General features: G+C 36.5%; 2 protein-coding genes across 10 annotated transcripts in view; one reads left to right on the top strand and one right to left on the bottom strand.

Annotated features, from left to right (window-relative positions):
* LOC150105280 (general transcription factor 3C polypeptide 4-like) overlaps positions 1-22,785 on the top strand; it is a 267,680-nt gene that overhangs the window by 237,547 nt on the left and 7,348 nt on the right. The window contains exons 13-14 of one of the 4 annotated variants that reach the window (XM_090394057.1): positions 2,985-3,045; positions 16,231-16,751. In XM_090394057.1, the coding sequence (XP_090250183.1) occupies positions 2,985-3,045; positions 16,231-16,668 (499 nt within the window). In that variant the 3' untranslated portion in view covers positions 16,669-16,751. Of the gene's footprint in view, positions 1-2,984; positions 3,046-16,230; positions 16,752-22,785 lie in introns of those variants that run through there. The other 3 variants (XM_090394060.1, XM_090394058.1, XM_090394059.1) reach the window with 3 other exon arrangements.
* LOC150105279 (glucocorticoid-induced transcript 1 protein-like) overlaps positions 917-22,785 on the bottom strand; it is a 454,175-nt gene continuing 432,306 nt past the window's right edge. For all 6 annotated transcript variants that reach the window (XR_016548433.1, XR_016548434.1, XR_016548438.1 and 3 more), the window contains exon 9: positions 917-1,275. The gene's annotated coding sequence lies outside the window, so the exon portion shown is untranslated. The remainder of the gene's footprint in view (positions 1,276-22,785) is intronic.

Raw genomic sequence — 22,785 nt, 5'->3', positions numbered from 1 at the left:
GTAAGTGAAACAATACAATTGATTTTTTTTTTTTTTTTTTTTTTACAACATTAGAGGGTGCCAAAATAGGACTTTAGATCTTTTCTCCAAAACAATTGTATTGTTTGTGTTGTGCTCTGATGATGCTGATTCGAAATTCAGCAAAATATAAGTAGTTAATAAAATGCTTTTGATAAAATTGTTTTGTGTTGTTAATACTATTAAAAAATAAGTCATAAAAAACCATCAACACCTAAGCTTATCTGTTAGATGTCATTGGCTTTTTACGCAATGTTTAGGGCATTACTGATGTTTTAAAGACAGATAGATGAAGAATGTAAGGAAAGAATAATTTTGGATATACCTTTGTAGGCTGTTCCTGGTTGTCTTCTTTCGGAGTAGCATCAGGTGTATAGTGATAAACATTCATATACTACTGCTGAAGTATGTGAAAGGAAGGGGAGAGTGGAAATAGAAAGATGTGGGGGTATTGAAGATAAGACAAAGGTATGTGAATGTAAAACCTGGGCTTCAAGGGTGAACGATAGAATATGATGAAACGATTAGAGCTGTGAGCCGTCCCTTGAAACCCAGGTTTTAAATTCACATACATACCTTTGTCTTAAACACAATTCTACCCCCCCTCCCATTTCAGTCATACATCAATGTTTATTGCTATACACCTGATGTTGCTCCAAAAGAAGACAACCAAGAACATCTTACAAAAGTATGTCCAAAATTATTCCTTCCTTACATTTATGTATCTGTATCTTTTAAACCATCAGTAATGCCCTAAAAATGAGTAAAAAGCCAATGACATCATAAAAAGGGGTGCTCCTAAAGAAAAATAGACAAAATAGCCATAAATATTAATTTAGAGGAGTAACATGGAAACATATTCCAGAAATAATATCTATCAATAAAGCTTTTTTTTTTACATATTCTTTATTAGAACACCATCTGTATATACACTGCACCATTATTAGCAAATTTAGATAATTTTATTGAAGGATCAAAAAAAAAAGTCCTCAGACAGATATGGATATTTTGTATTGAGTAAATGATAAATGCTGGCAGCCCACTATTTTGTCTTCATCCTTTCCCTCATGATCTGAGATTGAAACCATAATGATTCTGCTGATGGCATGTTCTTGGTGTATGCTGTCTGGACTAAGAAATGACTACATCTCTCTTCTTCTGAACCAGGACAGATTAGGAAAACTAGTATATCCCATCCATTGTTTGAATGGAGGAGAGTCAGATGCACACATATCTAAACTTGTTTTTGATCAGACCCTATTACAAGAAAAAAAAGATTTAGTCACTGATTAGGTATTTCAGACATGAAAAATTCTTGGAAGGCTAGCAATTGAATTCATTCTTGAGGTGAGGTAGCATTAGTAATCCCACAAACAGTGGCATAAGATATGATTTTTATCATGTACCAATGAGTGATAAGTTTACTACCTTTTGTGGATAGGAATTCATATTAAGTAAAATAAAATAATTTCAAATAAATGGCCTGTGTATTTTTTTAATAGTACAGTTTCTGACTGTGCTATTTTTTGAAATTCTGTGGTTTCACTGTAACGGTTATGAATTGATTTTTTTTTTTCAAACAAGAAATGTAATAACTATGATAAACTTACTGTTAGCAAATGGCTTAAAGATATGTTATGACCAAAATCAAATGCAGAAAACTTGCTTCTTGCTAAGGCAGTTGTACTTTCTAGTTTCTTGCATAAGTCATTGAGTGTAGTTTTTGTCCATCTGCAATCCCTGCCTTTCTCCCATCAGATGGCACTTTTATGACAGCTAAAGATCCAGCTGATATCATTCTTCTTTTCCAACTCTTGCATCAATAGCCAAGGCTGGTTTAATAAGCCGAAAGGTTACGATGGATTTCAATCCGAGTTTCGTACCCGGCTATTAAAAAAAAAACATAAAGGGATTTTCCATCCCCCCTTTCTATTAATGCATCACAAGGTTCCTGTGACCTTCTTCAAAAAAAAGCATCAGAAATCTTAATCATGACACACTTATAGAATGTTTTTTTCACTCTTTTGTTGCTGCCTATACCCTGCTCTCTAGCCAAGAGGGGAGGGGGAAAAAAAAGCTATTTAATATTTATTTTCTTGTAGGTTTAGTGCTTGTACTAATAAGCAGTATCAAATTTTACTCATTTCAATTAAAAATTCAAGCAGGCCTTTTTTTATCTTAAATGCCGTCAAAAAATATATATATTACACTAATTGGATGGCAACCTTGGACTACTGCATTCAGATTTAGAGCAGTGTGCCAGAAACATCTAAAAATTTTTGATGCTGTCCAAAAAAGGGGCAGTTCAGTTCTGATGATCCATGTCCCATAAAGAATATCAGCAGATTCCTTTCTCTTAAACCTTAAGTATCTGTGAAATAATATATTGAAGTGCTGTATTGCTTACTATATTAGAAGATGAGAAAAAAAAATCAATTATAATTGGAGAAGCAAAGCATGTTTTTCAGCTATGGTCACTTTTGTAAACATCCTATACTGAGTAATGTTTATCTGGGTGATGCTGAATAGAGGGAAACTTTTCTTTTTATGCTAAAACATTTGATACATTTGCACTCAGATTTGAATAGAGGGAAAAATATTTTAAACTTAAAAACTGATGTGTGTAGAATTTTTTTTTTACTATATTCTGAAAATATGATGCAGATGTATCTTTAAACACATTCAAAGGATTCTATTTTTGGATATATCATCAATGGCAATTTCCTGTATATTTCTTCAATGGGTGTATTATCATATTCCAAAAAAAAAAAAAAAAAAAAAAAAAACATAGAGCAGGCAAAATTTTTTATTCTCTTTTGGAAATCCCTGCCCTTTTTTTGTACATCACAGATTAGCAATAACTTCCAACACATATAAGATGGTGTTATTTTAATTTCAACATCCCAAATCTAAACCAAGCAAGAAAAAAATGTTTCTTATTTGTTCTATTATTTCTATTAATACAGGTTTCTGTTGAAATCTGTGTTGACTACATTAGATAGTGCTGATGAAGATGCTCCTAACACAGTAAGGCTTTTATTTTTTCTTTGTATATATATATTTTTTTTTTTCTTTGTACACACACACACAGTGTGTGTGTGTGTGTGTGTGTATATGTACGGGTGACAAGCATCATTTATATATAAAATATTAGCATGATAACAATAACTACAGTATTCTTAGTATTATGATACTTTTGCTACAGATCTGTTTCAGCTGTAGAAATATTCAAAATGTATATTGCAGGGAAGCATTGCTGTACAAATGGTATGGTCACTTCTGGGGGGGGGGGGGGGCTTCAAAAGCATTGGCAAGATACACAGAGCTGAAATAGAGGCCAATATGAATTTGAGAGAGGGATCACATATGTGAGCACCAAATTGCTGTCTTTTTTGGATAGCATCAAAATTTTTTATTAGGGAAGTTATAACCCCAAACATGGGAACAATCTTCTAAGCATGGATAAATCTCAAATTTGTATGATGAAAAATAAATAGCATCTTGATCAAAAGAGAATACTATTTTTTTTTTTTTTTTAGCTGCTGAGGAAGCTATTGATGTGATTTGTTAGACTTCCTGACTGATGCACTTTGTATGTTCAACTTTGTATGCCCTGAATCTCATTTAGTGACAAGAAAATAATCAGCTGGAGCAAGGTCTCTGTCGAGTGACAAAGGGCAGTGACTTTCCTGCTTCACAACCACAGCATTATATGAAGGTGCGTTGTCATTGTGAAGCAGGTACTAATCATTGGATTGGCACGGTGCTAGTCTCACTCAATTCATTTTTTGTAGTAGGCGATGCAAAACGTCTTCATAAAATTCTATATTGACCTATTGAACATTAAGGACAAACTTGTAATGAATAACTCTTTTCACATCGAAAAAAGGTGACAAGCATCATTTTCACTCAAGATTTTTGAAAATGCAACTTCTTGTGTTTTTGCAGATTTTTTCTCCATCCACTCTGCACATTGTTGCAGGATCATATGCCAGAAACAATTTTGTTCCAAGATTCATTATCTTCTGCTATCTTAAAAGGTCTTGACATCAATCAACCAGATCCTATTTCTGCTCTGTTGTCAGGGCCTGAAGAACAAATTTTGCACACGCTTTCTGATATTAAACATTTTTCTATATATATAGTGTCAAAGGGCAGCCCCCCCAAGAAGTGACCATACCATATACATTTTGTATCAGTTACAGCACACAAAACTCGCATTAACTCAGCTGCCATACACAGGCTGTTGATACTTGGTCACGTTATAGTTGAAGGTTTTTGCTACAAATGTTTCAAGTATGAGCCAACATATGGCATGCACCATGGTGTTGTGGTATATTAGTCTCAAAACCTTTGAACTGCACCTTGCATAAAGGGTGCATGTGCAGAAAAGTTGTGATAATCACCATGAAGGAATCGATGTCTTCTTATATATATTCTAAAAGAAAAAGAACAAATCATTACAATTTGATGAAATATGGGGATTAAAGTGTTTTAAGATATGTTTTTTCTAGTGGTTATAGCAGTTGCTTTAATATCATTTTTGTTCTAGGTGTTTCAGAACTTTTCAGTTCCCTCCCCCCCCCCCCAATATATATATATATATATATATATATGCTCAACTTCAGAGTACAGGACTGTTTAATTGGTTTGCTTTGCATATAATGAATTATGTTTAGCATTATGCTTATAAAGCTTCAGGTGAGACCTTTTAGTAGTTCTTGAAAACTTATTTTTCACTTGGTTAGACTATAATAAATTTAGTCTAATCCTTTATCCAAGTGTGAGCAAACAAAGTTTGTGCCTGAAAGTATCTTCAGGACTGGGGTAAGGTAGTAACAACACCAGGCAACTTGTTGCAAAGGTGGAGCAAACTTACATCACTCCAATAAAGGATTAAACTAAATTTATTATAGTCTAACCAAGTGAAAAATAAACTTTCAACATCTTTCTCTAAATCCAGAGTAATTTAATAAAAAAAAAAAAAAAAAAAAAAGAAAGGTGGCACACCTTTTGGCAACTCCTATAGGTAGAGATGACCTTACTATTGCTTCTGTCTGGTATCTCCACATCTGGAGAGACCTGAATAAAGGTCGAAACTAGTCTGGGTAGTGGCCCTTCCTTTAATGCATAACATTATACATATCCGCAAGGAGATGTGTTTTGCATTATGGGAGATACTGAGAGAGGAGTGATGTAAGCTTGCTCCACCTTACCCTGGTCCTGAAGATACTTTCAGGCACAAACTTTGTTTGCTTACACTTGGATAAAGGATTAAACTAAGTTCATTATAATATAATATGTGCCATAATTAGACGACAGTATACCTATTTTAATACACATCATGTGTTAATTTGCAGATCTTGATAGTGTATCACATTTTCCATACTTTTTGTCTAGAGCATGCCTAGAATCAAAGCAACTCTCTTATGTAGAGTAAGAGTCTGTGGAGACCAGTCAAGTTTTTGTATATTATTTTCCCAAATTATATCTTTATGACACAGTACATTGCTGTATTGAAAGAGACATGGGTTGATTTTTTTAAAGCCACTATGGGAGAAGCATTGCATTATCCAAAATGTGATGTTCATTTTCTCATGCACCACAAAAGTCTAAATGTGTAACAGGATCTGTTGTACTGTTTACTTCTAATCCTCTATGGACCAGTTATATTATTTACAGTCCAACTACTTACTGAAACTGTGAATTCATAGTTGTTAGATTATCAACATTCGTACAAGTCTTATTAGCACTATTTTATCCTATGATGATCATCACAATCTGCTGCTAATGTGTCCTACAACTGGATATTTTCTTTTATCAGCTATCTCAAATGGATTTGCTGCTTATGACAGCAAGTCAGTGACTCAGTCAACTATAAGTGCTACCCATAGTGGACAACACACCACACTTACCATAAGTGACTGTAGGGCTATGAAGGATAATATGTGAAAACCACCATTTGTCAGCTGACACGTTGAATGCGAAGTTCTAGGCATTGACTGGAACATGAATCTGCACAAAAACAGAACTGAGGCTCACAACATAGCTTTCCGGGTAGGACTGCAATATATGCAAGCTCCACATTATCTGAATCAACATGCAGCATCATCTTCAGTGGTGCAAAGAATGTGTATAGTGGGATTTGGAAAAGCTGCTACACCCGCTACTGAACAAATGGATGGTCATGACGGATGCCTGGTGAACATCTCTTACCAGAATGTGTAACCCCAAACTATGAAATTCAGAGGTGGCATTGTGATGGTATGGCCTTGGATGTCTGTTTGTGGTGCCAAATGTTGAACTCCGAGAGGTATCTGAACATTCTGGACAATGCAATGCTTCTTGCTTTGTGGTATTTCTACAGAACTGAGCATTGTCGCTTTCAGCAAGGTAATGCCTGGCTCACAATAGTCTAGGACTTCATTACATGCCTACAGGAAGAATGATCCAAAATTCCCATTAATTGCTATCGTACTCTTGTGGAAAGTATGCCGATGGAATTTCTGCAGTTAATGCAGCAAAAGGAGATCACCATGGCTGTTTGTTCATCACACTGTAGTGTCCGCTGACTTCTTTCTATGCAATTTATACCTAGTGTCTTGCAATCAATGCTGTTGCATCGCCCACAATGCAAGCCTGGTGTGTTAGTAGCACTGTGTACAGCCAACATTAAGTGGGGAGATTATGAAAATCAGATGGTTGGAATGCAGCCACCTGTTATTTTCAACATGCTAAAAACACATCTGACTGCCAAAGAACAGGTCAGCAATGTTGAGTTAGGATGTGAGGGCTGTGAAGACATACCTCCACTGTAGTTGTGAGAGATTAATGATGTCACATGTACTAACTGATGACTTGGGGGTAGGAGCCTATCATCATTCTACGGGACACTTCCTAACGCCACAACTTATGAATGATAAAAAATCAAAGGCACTTCTCCAGCAGTGTAAACAACTGACACAGAGATATGAGATTTACAGCATCTGCTGCAGTACCAGGATTCAGAGAGGTCATCTCCCTGTGTCAGTGGAAGACATATCGGGGGGGGGGGGGGGGATCTAAGTTGTATTATGCAAGAAAGGGGTCAAATTGTATCAAGATACCATGCTGGAACCTGTGGTATGGTCTTTGAACAGCACCTTGTTTCACAGTAGGCAGCGGATCTTCTGACAAGACTCAGCATGCACAGTGATGGTTGGAGGCAAATGTGCCCAACCACATATCAACATCTGAATCCATGGGACTAGGCTGAAGGTGGATTTATAGCAAGCAGTGGCAATGTTTCCATTGGATGTTGTGTGTGAAATCAAAAGGGGACATTTTAAACGCTGAGTTCTGCTGTATGTGTGCTAGTTGTAACAGTATTTATGGCTAGACTGTGTATATTAGTGTGCTTATTTTGACATATTGTAACAAAGAACTTAAGTGAGGAAAGTATCATATATGCATGATTTAATTATTATAATACAGGTATCTCCATGGAGTCAGATGACTCAGTATAGGAGATCCATTATTCACACAATACCTATCATTCCTCTCCTTAAAGTCATTCTCTGACGAAGCATCTGCTAACCCAATCCACTCATTCACCCCCCCCCATGTACTAAAAAAATTCTTCAGTGTTAATCCTCAAAAACTCCTTTGCTAACTTATATTTTTCTATCTTTTTTTTTTTTTTTTGCCTGCTCACAGATCGATCTATTCTCATAGGGGGAATAGATCAAGAGAATATTCCACAGCTCTGCCACAACCTTTGTCACTTGCCTCTCTACTTTATCAATGCAACCAATAGCTTCTCTAACTCTTATGTGTGTGTTTTGGCTACTTTTCCAAAATGCGCTGGCCTCATCAGTTTGCTGCAGTTCTGTTCCATCAATATAGTACAAAGCCTGTGATCTCTTATATCCAAAGTGCAGCCATTTACCTCTGTCCACATTCCTAGTCCAGCAAACAACTGAATATTTCCTGTCAAATGATTTCTTATATCATTGATGTACAAATTAAACAACAGAGGAAGGACAAAGTACCGAGCTCTGCCATACACATCTGTTTGTCTTCTCCTGGACTCATCTCCTCCATAAACCACCCTTGAATCCAAATCATCAGATTCATATCCATTCCCATTTATACAACAGTTGTGTGTGTGTGTGTGATCCTATCAAATTCCTCATTACTTTATTATAGAAAAAAAAAAGTAAGTAAATTACTAAAGCTTCTACCCTTCTCAAAACCATTTTTTTTTTTCATTTACAGTGCGTGATATTTCTAGTGGAACTATTTTGTTCTCTTCCCAGTACTGAGGCTTCAGTTAAACAAGTTGGTCAGAGAGGCTAATAATTCCCTTACTCATTCTTGTAATACACTTGTTGATATGCCATCTACTACCAACATGACTACCCTAGATGGTACACCCATGCAAAGCTCTCACTCATTCAACTATTTGGTTCACTTCTGATACTTCTCCATCATCGGTGCTCTTTAAAGTCATCCTTCCATAGTCATTCCTCCTTTTACTTGCCACACAGCAAATGACCTCTTTAAGATTTCTTCTGGCCTCATCAGCTAGCTTTCTCTCATAATTGGCCTTTATGTGCAACTCTTACTTAATGATACTGTTCATTCTTCAAACACCTATTGACCACCTTCCATCTCTCCCCTCTAAATTCTTATGCCATGTCACTGCTCATTATTACAAGCTGGCTCCTCAGCTTGTCATAATCACTTTCTTTGTTGTATTCCACATATCCCCAAGCAGATTGATTACTTAATTCACTGGTGCTATGATCAGATCCAGAACTCTTATGGTCTCCTCTACCATTAAACATACTGCCTCTGAGCAGTTGTATAAATTCCATTTCCTTTCCTTCCTGTGACCATTCCCCCCCCCCCCCCCCCACATAATAATTACTCAACCTGCACTCACCATGCTAATTTGTCAATATAGAGTTGAAATTAGGTTTCACCTATAACTATTAATCTGCTCTAAATGTACTGAAGATAATTAGGATGATAACTTTGGTTATTTTCTCTGAAGTCCAATGTTCTTTTGCTTAGCCAAATGATATGCTGCTTGTTTGAATCTCATTGCAGACACTAATGTCTATGAATATCGTTAGATGGTATATAAAGTTTGTCAGCAAGTATAAGATCATCATCACCTTTTTTTTTTTAATGGGGAAGGGGGGCTTGAGGTGCTTTTTCCTGTCTTAAGCATAACACTCTTTGCTGTTAAACTAAACTTAATAAATTTTCCTCTTGACTTGACAATATTCTTTTATTCTATAATGTGAAGGTATTGAAAAGCAATTTCAACAAACAGTTGATCATTTATTTTCATGGAGGTCTTAGTAATGGGTTCAGGTTTTCAGCAGAAAAAAGGCTTCTTCATACACTATTGCTGAAAATACAATCTTCAATCCTGACCTAGAGGACTCATTGTTATAGAAAGCTTACATTCCTTGTGTGTGCACTAAATGCTCTACAGAATGGGATGTTGCCAATTGATGTTCCTTGCTTTAACTTTATCATACACTCATAGGTTGATTATGGATCCCGAGTCTCTGCTTCTTCAAAGGAGAGGGTTGTTATCCATCACCAAAAATTGACATTTCACACATCATCCTTTATGTTGAAGCAAATTAACCTGCTTTCACTTTCAAATAAGTTGTCACATAATTGTGCCCAATCATCCTACTTGGTCTAGTATTTTTTCTCCTGTGTTGGGAAGTTTGATGCTTCACGCATATAGTATGCATGTCAAATAGATTATTCAACTCTTCACATGAATGTAGATAACATTATGACACTTGTAGCTGTTTAATGTAGAGCTGAGTTCTCTTGGTTACACCTCACCCTACATATAACTTACAAACTTCCTATCATATCCATAGCTTTACTAATGAAGGTATACACTCCATTCTTCCTTTTCATTTAGCAACTGAAGTGAAATGTGATCCTCAGTTATATCAACATAGTAATAATAAATAAATAAGGTATTATTATGTTATTCTCAGACCTTCAAGGAGTCCCTTTTGTCATACACACAGATCGGCCGGATTTAGACTTGCTGAGGCCCTAAGCTATGCAAAACCCAGAGGGGGCCCCCCCCCCTTACTGTTTTAAATTACATTAGCTGGTCTTTTTGTTTTTTTATTTGAGGATACAGATATGTTCATGCATGTTCTCTGAATTGGCCACTATTATTCCATTAGAACAAAGACCACTGCTAACCAATGCCCTTTCAGTCCAACTTCACTTGTTAAAAAAAAAAAAAAAAAAAAATTGTAAACAGATTCTTCCTCTCCACTGGACTCTGTAAATTGCATCCTCTCAGCATTCTGGGTCAGTTGCCTTAGTCGCGTCTGGATCCTCTTCATCCGTTTGAAAATCAGGTAACCAAATCTGTACATAGCCAATATGTGACCAAATCAAGGCCTCATACAATGGAATCAGAATCTCCTTACTTCAAGTTGGTGCCCTCTGCATCATTACCAGAATTCATTGTTGCTAAATTTTATTTCTCTATCCACTATCACCCCCAGATCTCTTATTTCCTCTACCTCCTCCAATATATCCCTACCACTACATCCTATCTTTGTTTTCTGAACCTTACACTTTGCTCCCTCAGTATATTCAAGTCCTCATGTAAAGTCACAACATTTGCAATCAACTAAGTATCCCCAATATCATTAACAAACAGGTTAAACAGCAATGGCCCCAAAACATGTTTTAGGTGGGAAATGAATTTAATCGCCCAGTATGAGACTATCCCTCCCCTGCTTAGGAGGTGTCAGGTGACTTGAAAAAGTTCCATATCTGTTCCATGGTTTCTAGACTATGTAAAAATACAAAAATTCTTACATATACCCACAGTACTATAGCTATGCAAATAGCTCTTTGTGGGTGGGATAACATAAAAAACAGACCCTCGAGGACACTGCTAGTGACTTTTCTCCTCTGGGATATCGCTCCCCAATACCTATCTAAAAGCCAACCCATATGTTCTAGTTTAATTCACACATTTCTGCTGATATATCATTCATAATCCTTGCTCTACTCACCACTGTATTACCTGGGCATATTTTAGCAGTTAATATAGGATTGAACAAAACGATAGTACATTATTTTTCATAAGAACTGTATAGTGATACCATTCTTTTCAGCTGAGGAATCCTTGCAAAGGATTTAAGAAAAGGCCCTTTACAAATGGTGCAGATGCTGGTTAGCATCTTCAGCATATTAGGAGCTCTGTCTTAATATATCATTATTTTAAAACAATCCAGAACAGACCTCTTACTCTTGACAGAAACCCAACTGCATCTCTCCAGTAGTGTCCAGTTACCTACTTCTCAGTTCCGTTCACCACAAGCATGGCACCAATTCCTTTGCTTGCTAGAGTGGCTAATTTGTTATCTCCTCTGGCTCAAAGTTTCCTTTCTCCATTTAATAATTAATGTTCATCTGCTGTATTTACCAGTCGCTAAACTCTGCAAAAACCATTTTGACCTCTTCATCTTCCTCTCTCCAATTTAACTATCCAAATAGTGATGTGTTCCTAGGTGACCTTAATATCCATAGTTTCAGCTGGCAACCTTTTTGAGATGAGATGTGAAAATCTTTGCTGTAAACAGTGAAATAATACCAATCATACACCTACTTATCCTCCCAGATACCATAGAAGTCACCTCTCCTCCCACTAAGATCACAATCTGGTGTACAAGTCTTCTCGACCACAGAACACCTTTTTTCCACCTACTCCCAACTTCGTGTTCTTTAGCATTACAAAAGGAACAAGTGAGTTGACCTCTGGAATTTCTGCTCATCTTTTCCGTGGTTCTACTGCTGCTTCCACTCCTCTGACCCACTGGCAAGAAAGCCTTCATTCCTCATTCTATCTAAAATTCTTGTCCATTTACCCAAAGCCTTAAACAAAAAGTGGACTAAAAGCTGTTGACTTCCATCAAGATCCCTATCTTCACACTCAGCCTATACTGAAGCATGCAATGAATGCAGAAAACTTGCTTTCTGGCTTGTTGTAAAAGGTCATTGGCCACAACTTCTCCCTCGTCCAGATGGTATCACTCGTTATGTGCCATCCAGTCGTTTTCGACTTTTGGTGATCTTGTGCACAAAGGCTCTCTCCATCTCACTTGGCCTCTTGTCCTTTCTTTCAGCAATTATAAGTTCAAGTTGGTATTTTTTTTTGTTGTCTTCCTCAACATTTCCTTTTCCCAATAATACATCAACTTCTGTTTAGTGATCAGCCTCCAAGAAACACTATCTTTATGGAATTCTTACTAATCTCCTCCACACCCATAATTCGATTGAATCAATTCACTTTCTTCTTAATAATCCAGCTTTGACATCCATACATCACTACTGGAAATACCATTGCTTTGATAATTCTAACTTTTGTGGCCTTACTCACACAGCTCTATCTTTCATCATTTTTGTCGGGTTTAACATAGCTCCCCCCATAACTATCCTTCTTTTAATTTCATCTTCACATTTACCATCATTTCTGATTCTGGATCCCAGTAAACCATAACATTCAGTGATTTCTATTTTATCTGACTTTATTATAAATTCATTTAAATTGTCAGAAGCCATCACTTTTGATTTGCTGATGTTTAAATTAAGCTTCTCCAGATCTTCCTTAGTTTCTGCTATGAGGGTTGTATCGTCTGTATATCTTAAATTATTTATTTTTTTTTGCCACCAATCTTAATTCCAACTGGATCTTTGTCTAAGTATCACTCTTACAACAGGAAAAAAAAAAACTGACCTCTTATCAATCTTTTCCTCTAGCTCCTTGCATAGATGAGAAGGGCAAATCCTCTCTTACCATGCCTTCTGTTGTTTTTTGGCAATAAAATGCATACTAAATAACTTGGACTTGGAAATCTCATTTAAATCATATTGTTTAATCCTTTATCTTATCCGATGGTTACATTTGGATTAAACAATATATCATTTCTTGGCATCTTTACAGTAATTTATAACCAAGTGAAAAAAAAAAAAACTTTCAACACTAAAAAATCTCCTGCTCCCAATGGTTTCTGTACTCATCTGGCACTTATCCCAACACATGGAAGCACACATATATCTAGCCCATTCCAAAATAATAAAAAAAAAAAAGGTATCAACGGTAACTTCATTACTCAGAGGGCCACCAATATGGATTCTGCAAATCTAGATCCATGGCTGATCTCTTAGTCTATATCATCCACCACTGTATATGTGTCATGGAAAAGGTTTGAAGAAATGTGCAGTGTCACCCTAGAGATCTGTATGACTTTTGATCATGTTTGGCATTGTAGCCTGCTTAACAAATTGCTAGCTTTTTTTCTGGTCATTCACTCCTTGTCCTGGTAGAACAGCACCCTTTCTTTCAACTTTACTGCCAATGCAGAGACTAGGAAGCTACTGATATTATGTGTTTATAGCTGGAGAAGACGGAGGTAAATGCCAGTCCAAGAAGAGAGATCTGATCCTGTCTGGTGATTTGTATATTACTGAAGGTGACCAGATTGTCCTTGCCCTTCCTCTCACTGAAGACTAGTGGTATGCAGACCACTATTTAAATAGCACTGGTTGCAGATGATCTTGAAGCTTGGGATGTCTGAGTTTATTGAAAGAGCCAGATGAATGGAGTGTCCTGAAAATAGGGAATTTATATATATACGAGAAAGAGGGCAAATGACAGAACAAAGAGCCACTGATTTGGTGGAAACAGTGAACACAAAATTTGTGAAAATCACAATTACAGAACTTTATTTTGAATTCTTGTGAGTTTCACACTCAGTCATTCATGAAATTGTGTTCCAGATGGGTCCCAAAAATGCTAACTAATGTGAATAAACAGAAACGAGTGGAATCAGCTCAAAATTTTTTGGAGCATTACGAAATGTGGATTTCATACACAAATGTCAAGTCAAAACAACAATCAATGCAGTGGACCCATTTATCATCTCCAAAAGCAAAAAAATTTAAACAGGCACCGTTAGTCAAAACAAATTATGGATATTCTGAAAAGGGATCTTGCTCACACCAGTTGTCTGTTATGACACTTGGTTGGCCACTGCACTCATCATCATGAACATTGTTGTGCCCTTACAAACGACACTATTGCCTAACCATAATGCCAGTCATTACATTAAGCCTATAAACCTTACACAGTCGTCAGTGACATTTGCAACTGGTAGGTTTTTTTTTTTTTTTTTTTTTATCATAGCATTCATAAATTATTCGGATAAGACGATAATGGAATGAAAGTAAAATGGTCAACAGCTAGCTAATGAGCCACTGTATGCTACCACACATGTGCAACACCTCTCCAACCCATATCTTATTTGGTGGTAAATTCTGAATGTGCCTTGTGTGTGTGTGGCACATATGCAAGGCTTGTTCAAAAAAACTTTTATCATAAAGACTTTATTTCTGATTTTACAACATTTTAAGCACTGTCCCCTTTAAAGTAATCTCTGATACACTGTTTCTAGCATTTCTTCCATTGTTAGAATGGAAAGCACTTTCTGTGATGGCATGCAGTTTTCTTATTGCATTTTCCTGAATCTCCTCTATGGTTTGGAAATGATTGGAAATGATGTCCTTTCAAGGTGGTTTTAAGTTTGTCTTCAGAAGGAAGATATATATATATATATCTTCCTTATGAAGATAAATGGAAAATATTTAAGCCATTTATGCTTTGCAGATGACATAGTTATCTTTACTTAATTGCATGAATTACAGACTCCAAATTGCTGGCAAAACCGTTGGCATAAAGATAAAACTTAAGAAAACATAAATTATGTTCAATAGCTATGTCCAACCAGAAATAATAATGAGGAAATTAAGCAAATAGATCAATGCATGTACTTAGGACAACAAAATATCATGGATGATATTAAAAGATGCATGATGCTTGGGTGGGAAGCATTTGGAAAATTACATTCAGTATTCAAAAGCCAACTGCCATTATGGCTGAAGAGAAAAGTTTATAACCAATGTATTCTTCCTATATTGACATATGGCTGTGAAACATGGACACTAAATGCAAAAGAAATTCAAAAATTAAGAACAACACAAACTAGTATGGAAAAAAGTATGCTTGGTATCACAAGACCGGATCACAAAAGGAATACGTGGATTAAGAAATCATACCAAAGTCTCTGACATCATACGAAGAGTGAAACATCTGAAGTGGCAATGGGCCAGGCATATTGCTCGAAGACAAGATCAACGATGGACAAAAGTGCAGGAGTGACATGGACAGACAGTTTTGGAGTAATCTTGGAAAGGCGTTCATCCAGCAGTTGGTTGACAATGGCTGATGATACATACACTGGCATGTGTGTGTATATATACAGTGTATATATATACACACACACACCAGTTCATTGCTCTATGAACATCATTCAAAAAAAATAGATAGCTAATTCTTATGGATTAAAAAACTGCACTACAATAAATAGCATAGTCTCATCATCAATGTGATGAAGTACAGAGATGATTGATTTGGCTTAAGAGCAGCAGGGAAGTGCTGAAACAAGACAAGGTTACTGCCAAAAATGGATGCAGGTGATTATAGGAAGCAATGTACGACTGCATACCAAGGGTAAAGTGAGTAAATAGAGTAGAAGCGAAATGACTGAGCTGTGAAATCAAGCAAACTCTGCTAGGGAAAAAAATGTTATGAAGGAGGTACAAGACAAGGTGGGGATCATTCATGATGAGAAGAAATTGGCTGGTCAGGCTAACATTAACTCAAGGAAATTTTTCCACTATATGGCAAGCAAGAGGAAGAGAATTATTTTGGCAGATTAACAGCTGCAAAGGATATACTGGAATTATTGAATGAGCACTTTTATCCAATTACAGAAAATTAGATAAGGGACACAGCTAGAATAAGAAACAACAAAATAATATGAAAACTATCACTAATATTATTAAAAAAAAGTTTGGGAGAAAAGATGCAGTGTGTTAATGGTTATTATATATGAGTTACTTCATTGAAACCATAGCACAAAAGGTAAGGTTTTTTTCTTACTTTAAAAAGAAATTCAGAAGAAAAGATTTCTGCTAGAGTTATCTACAGTAGAATTCCCATTATATTAAGACAAAAAATTGTTTGACTAAGATTATTTTGAATAAAATTATGGTATATCCACATAAGTGTTTTAAACTTAAAAATGCATCTTATTTCTTCAGGAAAAAAAGCTTGAAGATGTAGAAGATGAAATTATGAAGAGGCACATTCTACGAATCATTGCTGGTCAACGTCTAAACAGTTTATCATCAGCACAACAAAAATCACTCCTCATCATGTGTGACTGGTTGTTTTCAAAGCATGAAATTCTTAAAGTGAATGTATATAATGAATTAGGTGAGAAAGTACCCGACATCAACAATCCACATAGTATTGTTGTTAGAGAATTGTGCAGGATTTGTCAAAATGGGGTTAGCTTCAGGCGTCTACACAAAGGTGAATGTGACAACATGCACTGTTTTGGCCGATGCTGTCATTCATTATTACTTTGTGATAAAGTACCTTACTTAAAGTGCCGGAGCTGTAATAGTTTGCTACTATCAGATGTGTGGAACATAGAACCTTTGTGTGTGTTTTGTCTGTCTTTTATGCGGTCATAACATTTAAAATGTACGACTAAATGTCATCTTTCATTGTATATAAAGTTCATTTTGAGAGAAAATAAAAAATTTCCTTACGTTTGCGACATATCCATACAACATAGCAAAGATGTAAATTTAGTTAAGCGGATAATAAATCCTGTATTATTTTATTTCACAGCCCAGTATGAAACTCGGAGATCTAAATCTAAGAGTTTCATGCCGAAGAACTATCGGTGAGTCCAAGTGCAAGTCATCACTTGGGTAGTACAACACTAGGCAACTCGTGTGAAAGGTGGAGCATGCTCCGTCACTATCCTTAATATTTTCTCATAATGTAAAACGCAGCTCCTAGGAGGTGTATTACTGTTTTACATTATGAGGAGAGGTCACTACGCAGACCGGCTTCGACCTTTATTGAGGTCTCATCAGTGATTAGGTAAACCCTGGAATATCAAGGTTTATAAGTGAACCGAACTTACATATACTCCTATTAACGAATTGCCAGACCGGTGTACCCATATATTATTATTACTACGATAAAGAGCCAAAAGGCTATTTTTCCGTGACATAAATTAAGTTAAGGGGGATAATAAATCCCATATTATTTTATTTTACAGCCGGATACGAAACTTGGAGATCGAAATCTAAGAGTTTCATGCCAAAGAACTATCGGTGAGGAGCTGCGTTTTATATTATGAGAAAATATTAAGCATAGTGATGGAGCTTGCTCCATCACTATGCTTAATATTTTCACACGAGTTGCCTAGTGTTGTAATACCCTAGTGATCACTTACGCTTGGCCGATAGTTCTTCGGCATGAAACTCTCAGAGTTTCGTACCCGCTGTAAAATAAAATAATACGGGATTTATTATCCCCTTAACTTAATTTATGTTGCCGGAAAAATAGCCTTTTGGCTCTTTATCGTAATAGCGAAGATGTATTTGATACAAATGAATATATTTATTTCATTGCAGTTAAAAGTCACTGGAATCTGTGTAGGTCAAGAAATGTTTTCTTTCCCAAGATAAAGGACATTGTCTGAATTTCATAGTTGGGGAAAGAAAACATTTCTTAAACCTACACAATTCCCCAAAGTATTCATTTTCAGAACAAGTGACAGGCAAGAAATGCACATTGCTATCTTGAAGTAATTATCTCCAGTTTCACAAAAAAAATCAAGTACATGTTTCATACTCCATTTTACACTCTTGATCGGAAATGAGTTTATTGCAAATATTTTGAAACAAAACTGTAACCAAAGTGTCTTTGGTTACAGTTTTGTTTCAAAATATTACATTTTTGTATCAAAGTATCTCAGATTATTTTTAAAAGTATTCACTTAACTCAGATATTCCCAAACTTTCTCGTTTCATGTTTGACTGGCTGCATCCATTGCAGGCTCTGACTTAGCTAGGTTATGAACAATTTGGCAATAGGGAAATAGTCTGTATTCTATATAATTTATTGTGGTATAACTAATTATTCTAGGGTCATACTTGGTAAATGCATGAACTGAATACCTGCAAGTCAGAATCTCTTCTAGCCACTGCAACGATACCACTAATAGAAACCCTCAATCTACCGAAGTCACACTCCCCCCCCCCTGATATATTTGAACTATTCAAATTCACAATACATGCAGGATATTTCACATGGAAAGGGAAAATATACAAACAAATAGATGGGACCCCTCCCCCCCCCAACTTTTACATAGAACACCTGGAAAAACAAGCAATCAATACAGCCACTCTCAAACCAACACTTTGGCTACATCGTCAACATCGCTATGTTGACGATGTGCTTGCTATTTGGCCACATGGCCCAGAGACATTGAAAACATTCTTAGCACATTTAATTAGCCAACATCCAAAAATCCACTTTACTATGGAACTGGAAGCCAACAACTGTCTGCCCTTCCTGGATACACTTATCACACGTCTTCCAGATGGTTCCCTATCATTTTCAGTTTTTAGAAAACCCACACATACAGGCAGATACTTACACAAACAATCACACCATCATCCTTCTCAACAATATAGCATATTAAAAACGCTAACCCATAAAGCGAGAGCAATCTGTTCCAATGACAAGGCTCTTGCTGCTGAACTGACTCACTTACGCCACACCTTCTTGGCCAACGGCTACAATCCACATAAAATAAACAAAATACTAAACACTCTTAAGAAACCCCTCCCACCACAGAGAACTACAACAAAACAGTCACCATCCCTTACATTAAAGGCACATCCAAAAAGATCTCAAGAATTCTCAATAAACAAACTACACACTACATTCAGACCATGTAGCAAATTAGCTACCCTCATCCGCTCACCCAAGGACAGCATTCCTCCTTTATCACATCCAGGAGTCTACCAAGTACCCTGCTCATGTAATCAAGCCTACTACGGTCAAACAGGAAGAACTGTGAACATCCACATCAGCGAACATAAAAGATACGTCCGGAATTATCATTATGGGAAGTCGGGCCTAGCAGACCATGCTCTGGATACCCCTGCACACAGGATCAACTGGAAAAACACAAAAGTACTACACAGAAACCTGTATAAATCAGAGAGATTGTTCTTAGAGGCGACAGAAGCCCTAAAACACACTCCAAAATCTCAACAAATATGGCTGTATTAACTTGCCAAAGATCTGGGAGACAGTCATTAAGAAAAAACTAGCACTTTTCTAGGACTCTAGTAATATACGATAGCCTTTTTTTTTTTTTTTCAGATAGAGGGCGCCAAAATCAGGACTCTAGTCTTTGTGTTGCTGCTACAATTTTGTTTAAGTACACCATGTTGTTATAGTCTCCCGTATTGTGACAAACAGTGTTTTTGTGCTCTGAAGATGCTGGTTATAACACCAGTGAAATATCAGCATTAAGTTAATAAATTAATTAATCACTTAGTTTCTGTGTTCTATTATACCGTTAAAATAATAAACAACATGTTTGACGAACACATAAGTCTGTCCACACGTGCAACAATACCATTTATGCCTCATGCACTGAAAGGCAGTGCAGCCCAAGTTGCTTTCATATTACAGTGTGATCGCTGTGTTAATATGGCCACAAGAATGGAAGCATCAAGGCAACCATTGAGTATGTGCAGGCACCAAATCAGGCACTTGCAGATATTGCTCTGGGTGTTGTGCTTAGAAGAGCAGCCACCATATTGAAAAGCCCTTAGGCTTTTTAATGCTTCAACTCTATATGCCAACTTGTAGCATGCTACAAGTTGGCATATAGAGTATATAGAGTCAACACTTTCTCAGCCAATGGCTACCCCCCCCCCCAAAAAAAAAAATCCAAAAAATATTGAAACCAGGAAACCACAACCCCCCCCCCCCTCACAACAAGGATTACTCTAGATCCATCACTATACCCTATATCCAAGGCACCTTAGAAAAAATTACAAAACTCTTAAAAAAACATGACTTAACATCTTGTTATAGTTCGCCCACCGTTTGTAGGTCCCTGCTTCGCGTCTTTCCAAGAATAGTCGATTCATGCTGAAGGGGAGAAAGAAATGAAGGATGTCCGAATTGGTCGCCAACACGCGAAATCACATGCTTTATAGGAAATTTTCCAACTGTTATACAAGTAACATAGTTAACTACAATAATCATAAAAGAGAAGTTAATTTTCCGACCGGTAATAATAAACAACTCATCCCACAACACGGACTGATTACCCTATTATCGGAATGGGTTCTCCTTTTTCTGAGATGCGCAGAAGTGTCGAGGGACCTCTAATCGGTGGGCGAACTATACAGACCATATAAAAAATTGGCATCCCTTATCCGCTCTACTAAAGACCAATCTCCCCCCCCCCCCCCCCAACAGACCTACCTGGTGTATACCAGGTCCCTTGCAGCTGTCCTACTTTGGCCAAACAGGCAGGACAGCAAATTTCAGAACACAAGGACTACATCTGGTTTCACCAATACAGCCACTCTGGTCTTGCTGACCATATGTTGGATACCTGCCATAGAATATGGTGGAAGAAAGCCACGATAATACACCGTAGTAAATAGAAATATGAATGACTTTTCATGGAATCAGCTTCATCCCTAAGAAACAATCCAAACCTCAACAAATTTGGCAGCATGAGACTGCCTTAAATTTGGGAAACCTACATCAGAAGACCTTCAGCCCAAGAATTCCAAGATTGCCTGCTAGGGGGCACCATCAGGACTTTAGGAGAAATAATAGCTTCCTGCTTCTTCCTCATTTACTGTTTGTTGTGCCTGCGTGCACGTATCTTGTTCTTAAGTTTCTTGAAAATGGCAACATGACCAAAATATTGACGTATATTAAAATTTATTTTAATGCATATCCTAGTTGACGTAATTTCCTTAAATTATTTAGTAAAAAATTGTAGCATGCTAGCAAAGCATTGATGCTTGTTTAAAAAAGTGCCTTTATGTGCGGTTTGGGAACCACTGGTTTAAGTGATAAAAATTATATATTGAAGCAAATTTTAACATTTAAATGGTTTATTTCCATACTATAATAAAGATTTTTAAATTATGGTATTGCTCTGGGTGTTGTGCTTAGAAGAGCAGCCACCATACTGAAAAACCCCTAAGCTTTTTAATGCTTCAACTCTATATGCCAACTTGTAGCATGCTAGCAAAGCATCGATGCCTTTAAAAAATATGCCTTTATGTGCAGGTTGGGAACCACTGGTTTAAGTGATAAAAATTATATATCGAAGCAAATTTTGACATTTAAATGTTTTATTTCCATACTATACTATAATAAAGATTTTTAAATTATGGTAGGCTGACAGATAAGAGAAAAATGGAAGTATTTCATTCACATTCTCCATTTAAGAGTTTGTACTATAATAACCAGCCAGTACTATAATAATTTAGTGATATTGTTATCAATATCACTAAATTCATTTTTTCCTCCTAGCTACATTTTCATTAATTCTTGAAAATCTGGTCACTGAATTATTTTTAAAGAACTAGCCATTCCTAAGAAATATTGTTTAAATAAATGATTAGAATGCCAAATATATCACTTGGTGGGGAATTTTGAAGGTAGGAGATCTGGGAGTGGTGGTGTCCAAAGACCTGAAATTCAGAGATCACATTGCACAAGTTGTGAAGTAGTCACATCAGACTATAGCAATGACGCAAAATATTTCTGGTTCCATTGTATAGGACCTCATATTAGTGGTAGTCATGGGCACGAATGACTTAGTTGGGGAGAAAAAGAATGTCGATAGACTTCAGGAAGTTGTTGCAGCAGGTAAAGAAGAATAGTGTGTTGGGAAAGTTGTGGGCAGTGAAATGAGAAAGAATGCAGAGATAATGAATAGAAGGATAATTGAGTCGTGTGAAGCAAAGGAGATTCAATTTGTACATTTGTGGAGTGAATTTGAAAGGAAGTTGGAATGGTTTAAAACTGATGGATTACATTTGAATTAGATTTGGTGTTGGGCATTTAGAAAATCTGTTGTTTTCTGAGAAGGGACAGAGTCGAGAAGTTAATGTAGTAAATGGTCAGATTACTTGTGAAGTAGGATAGCACAAATAAACAGAATGTATGACAGGAGGAAGATGATGGAATGCATAAAGGTGAGGATGAGACAGACAGGAATGGAAATCAGGATCAGGGGATCAGGCAGACCAAAGAGAGAGGGGTCTTGTATAGCAGCTAGAATAGAGAATGTTGATGCTGGGAGAATGACCTCAAACACACACTGGAATGGTTATATTTATACACAAATGTAAGGAGTATTTGAAACAAGAGAGCTGAGTTTGTTGCATTGATTGAGTCAGTATGCCCAAAGATAATTGGAGTAAATGAAACTTGTCTGAGGAGGATGTGATAGCAGGAATAGAATTGGAAGGGTAGAAATGTCAAGAAAGGAGGGGGAATGCTGTTAATGATTGCAGAATTGTATCTGCAAAATGTGGAAGTTGATAGTGCATGCACAGATTTTGAATCTGTCTGGTGTGAAGTTGAAATAAACAGGTTAGTATATCTGATAGGATGCTATTATAAGCCGAGAAATGCAGAGAATACTGATTGTGAAAGTTTAGGCAAATTAGTTGGGTATGTAAAAAGAAGGTGATCCTGATGAGAGACTTTAATTACAAGAATATGTAATATAA

This window comes from Typopeltis vanoorti, chromosome 6 (assembly GCF_054136105.1).
Source record: "Typopeltis vanoorti isolate ZY-2024b chromosome 6, IOZ_Tvanoo_1.0, whole genome shotgun sequence".
Classification (NCBI taxonomy): Eukaryota; Metazoa; Arthropoda; class Arachnida; order Uropygi; family Thelyphonidae; genus Typopeltis; species Typopeltis vanoorti.
The sequence above is the reverse complement of the archived record's forward strand: the minus strand, read 5'-3'. Positions and strand labels throughout refer to the sequence as shown.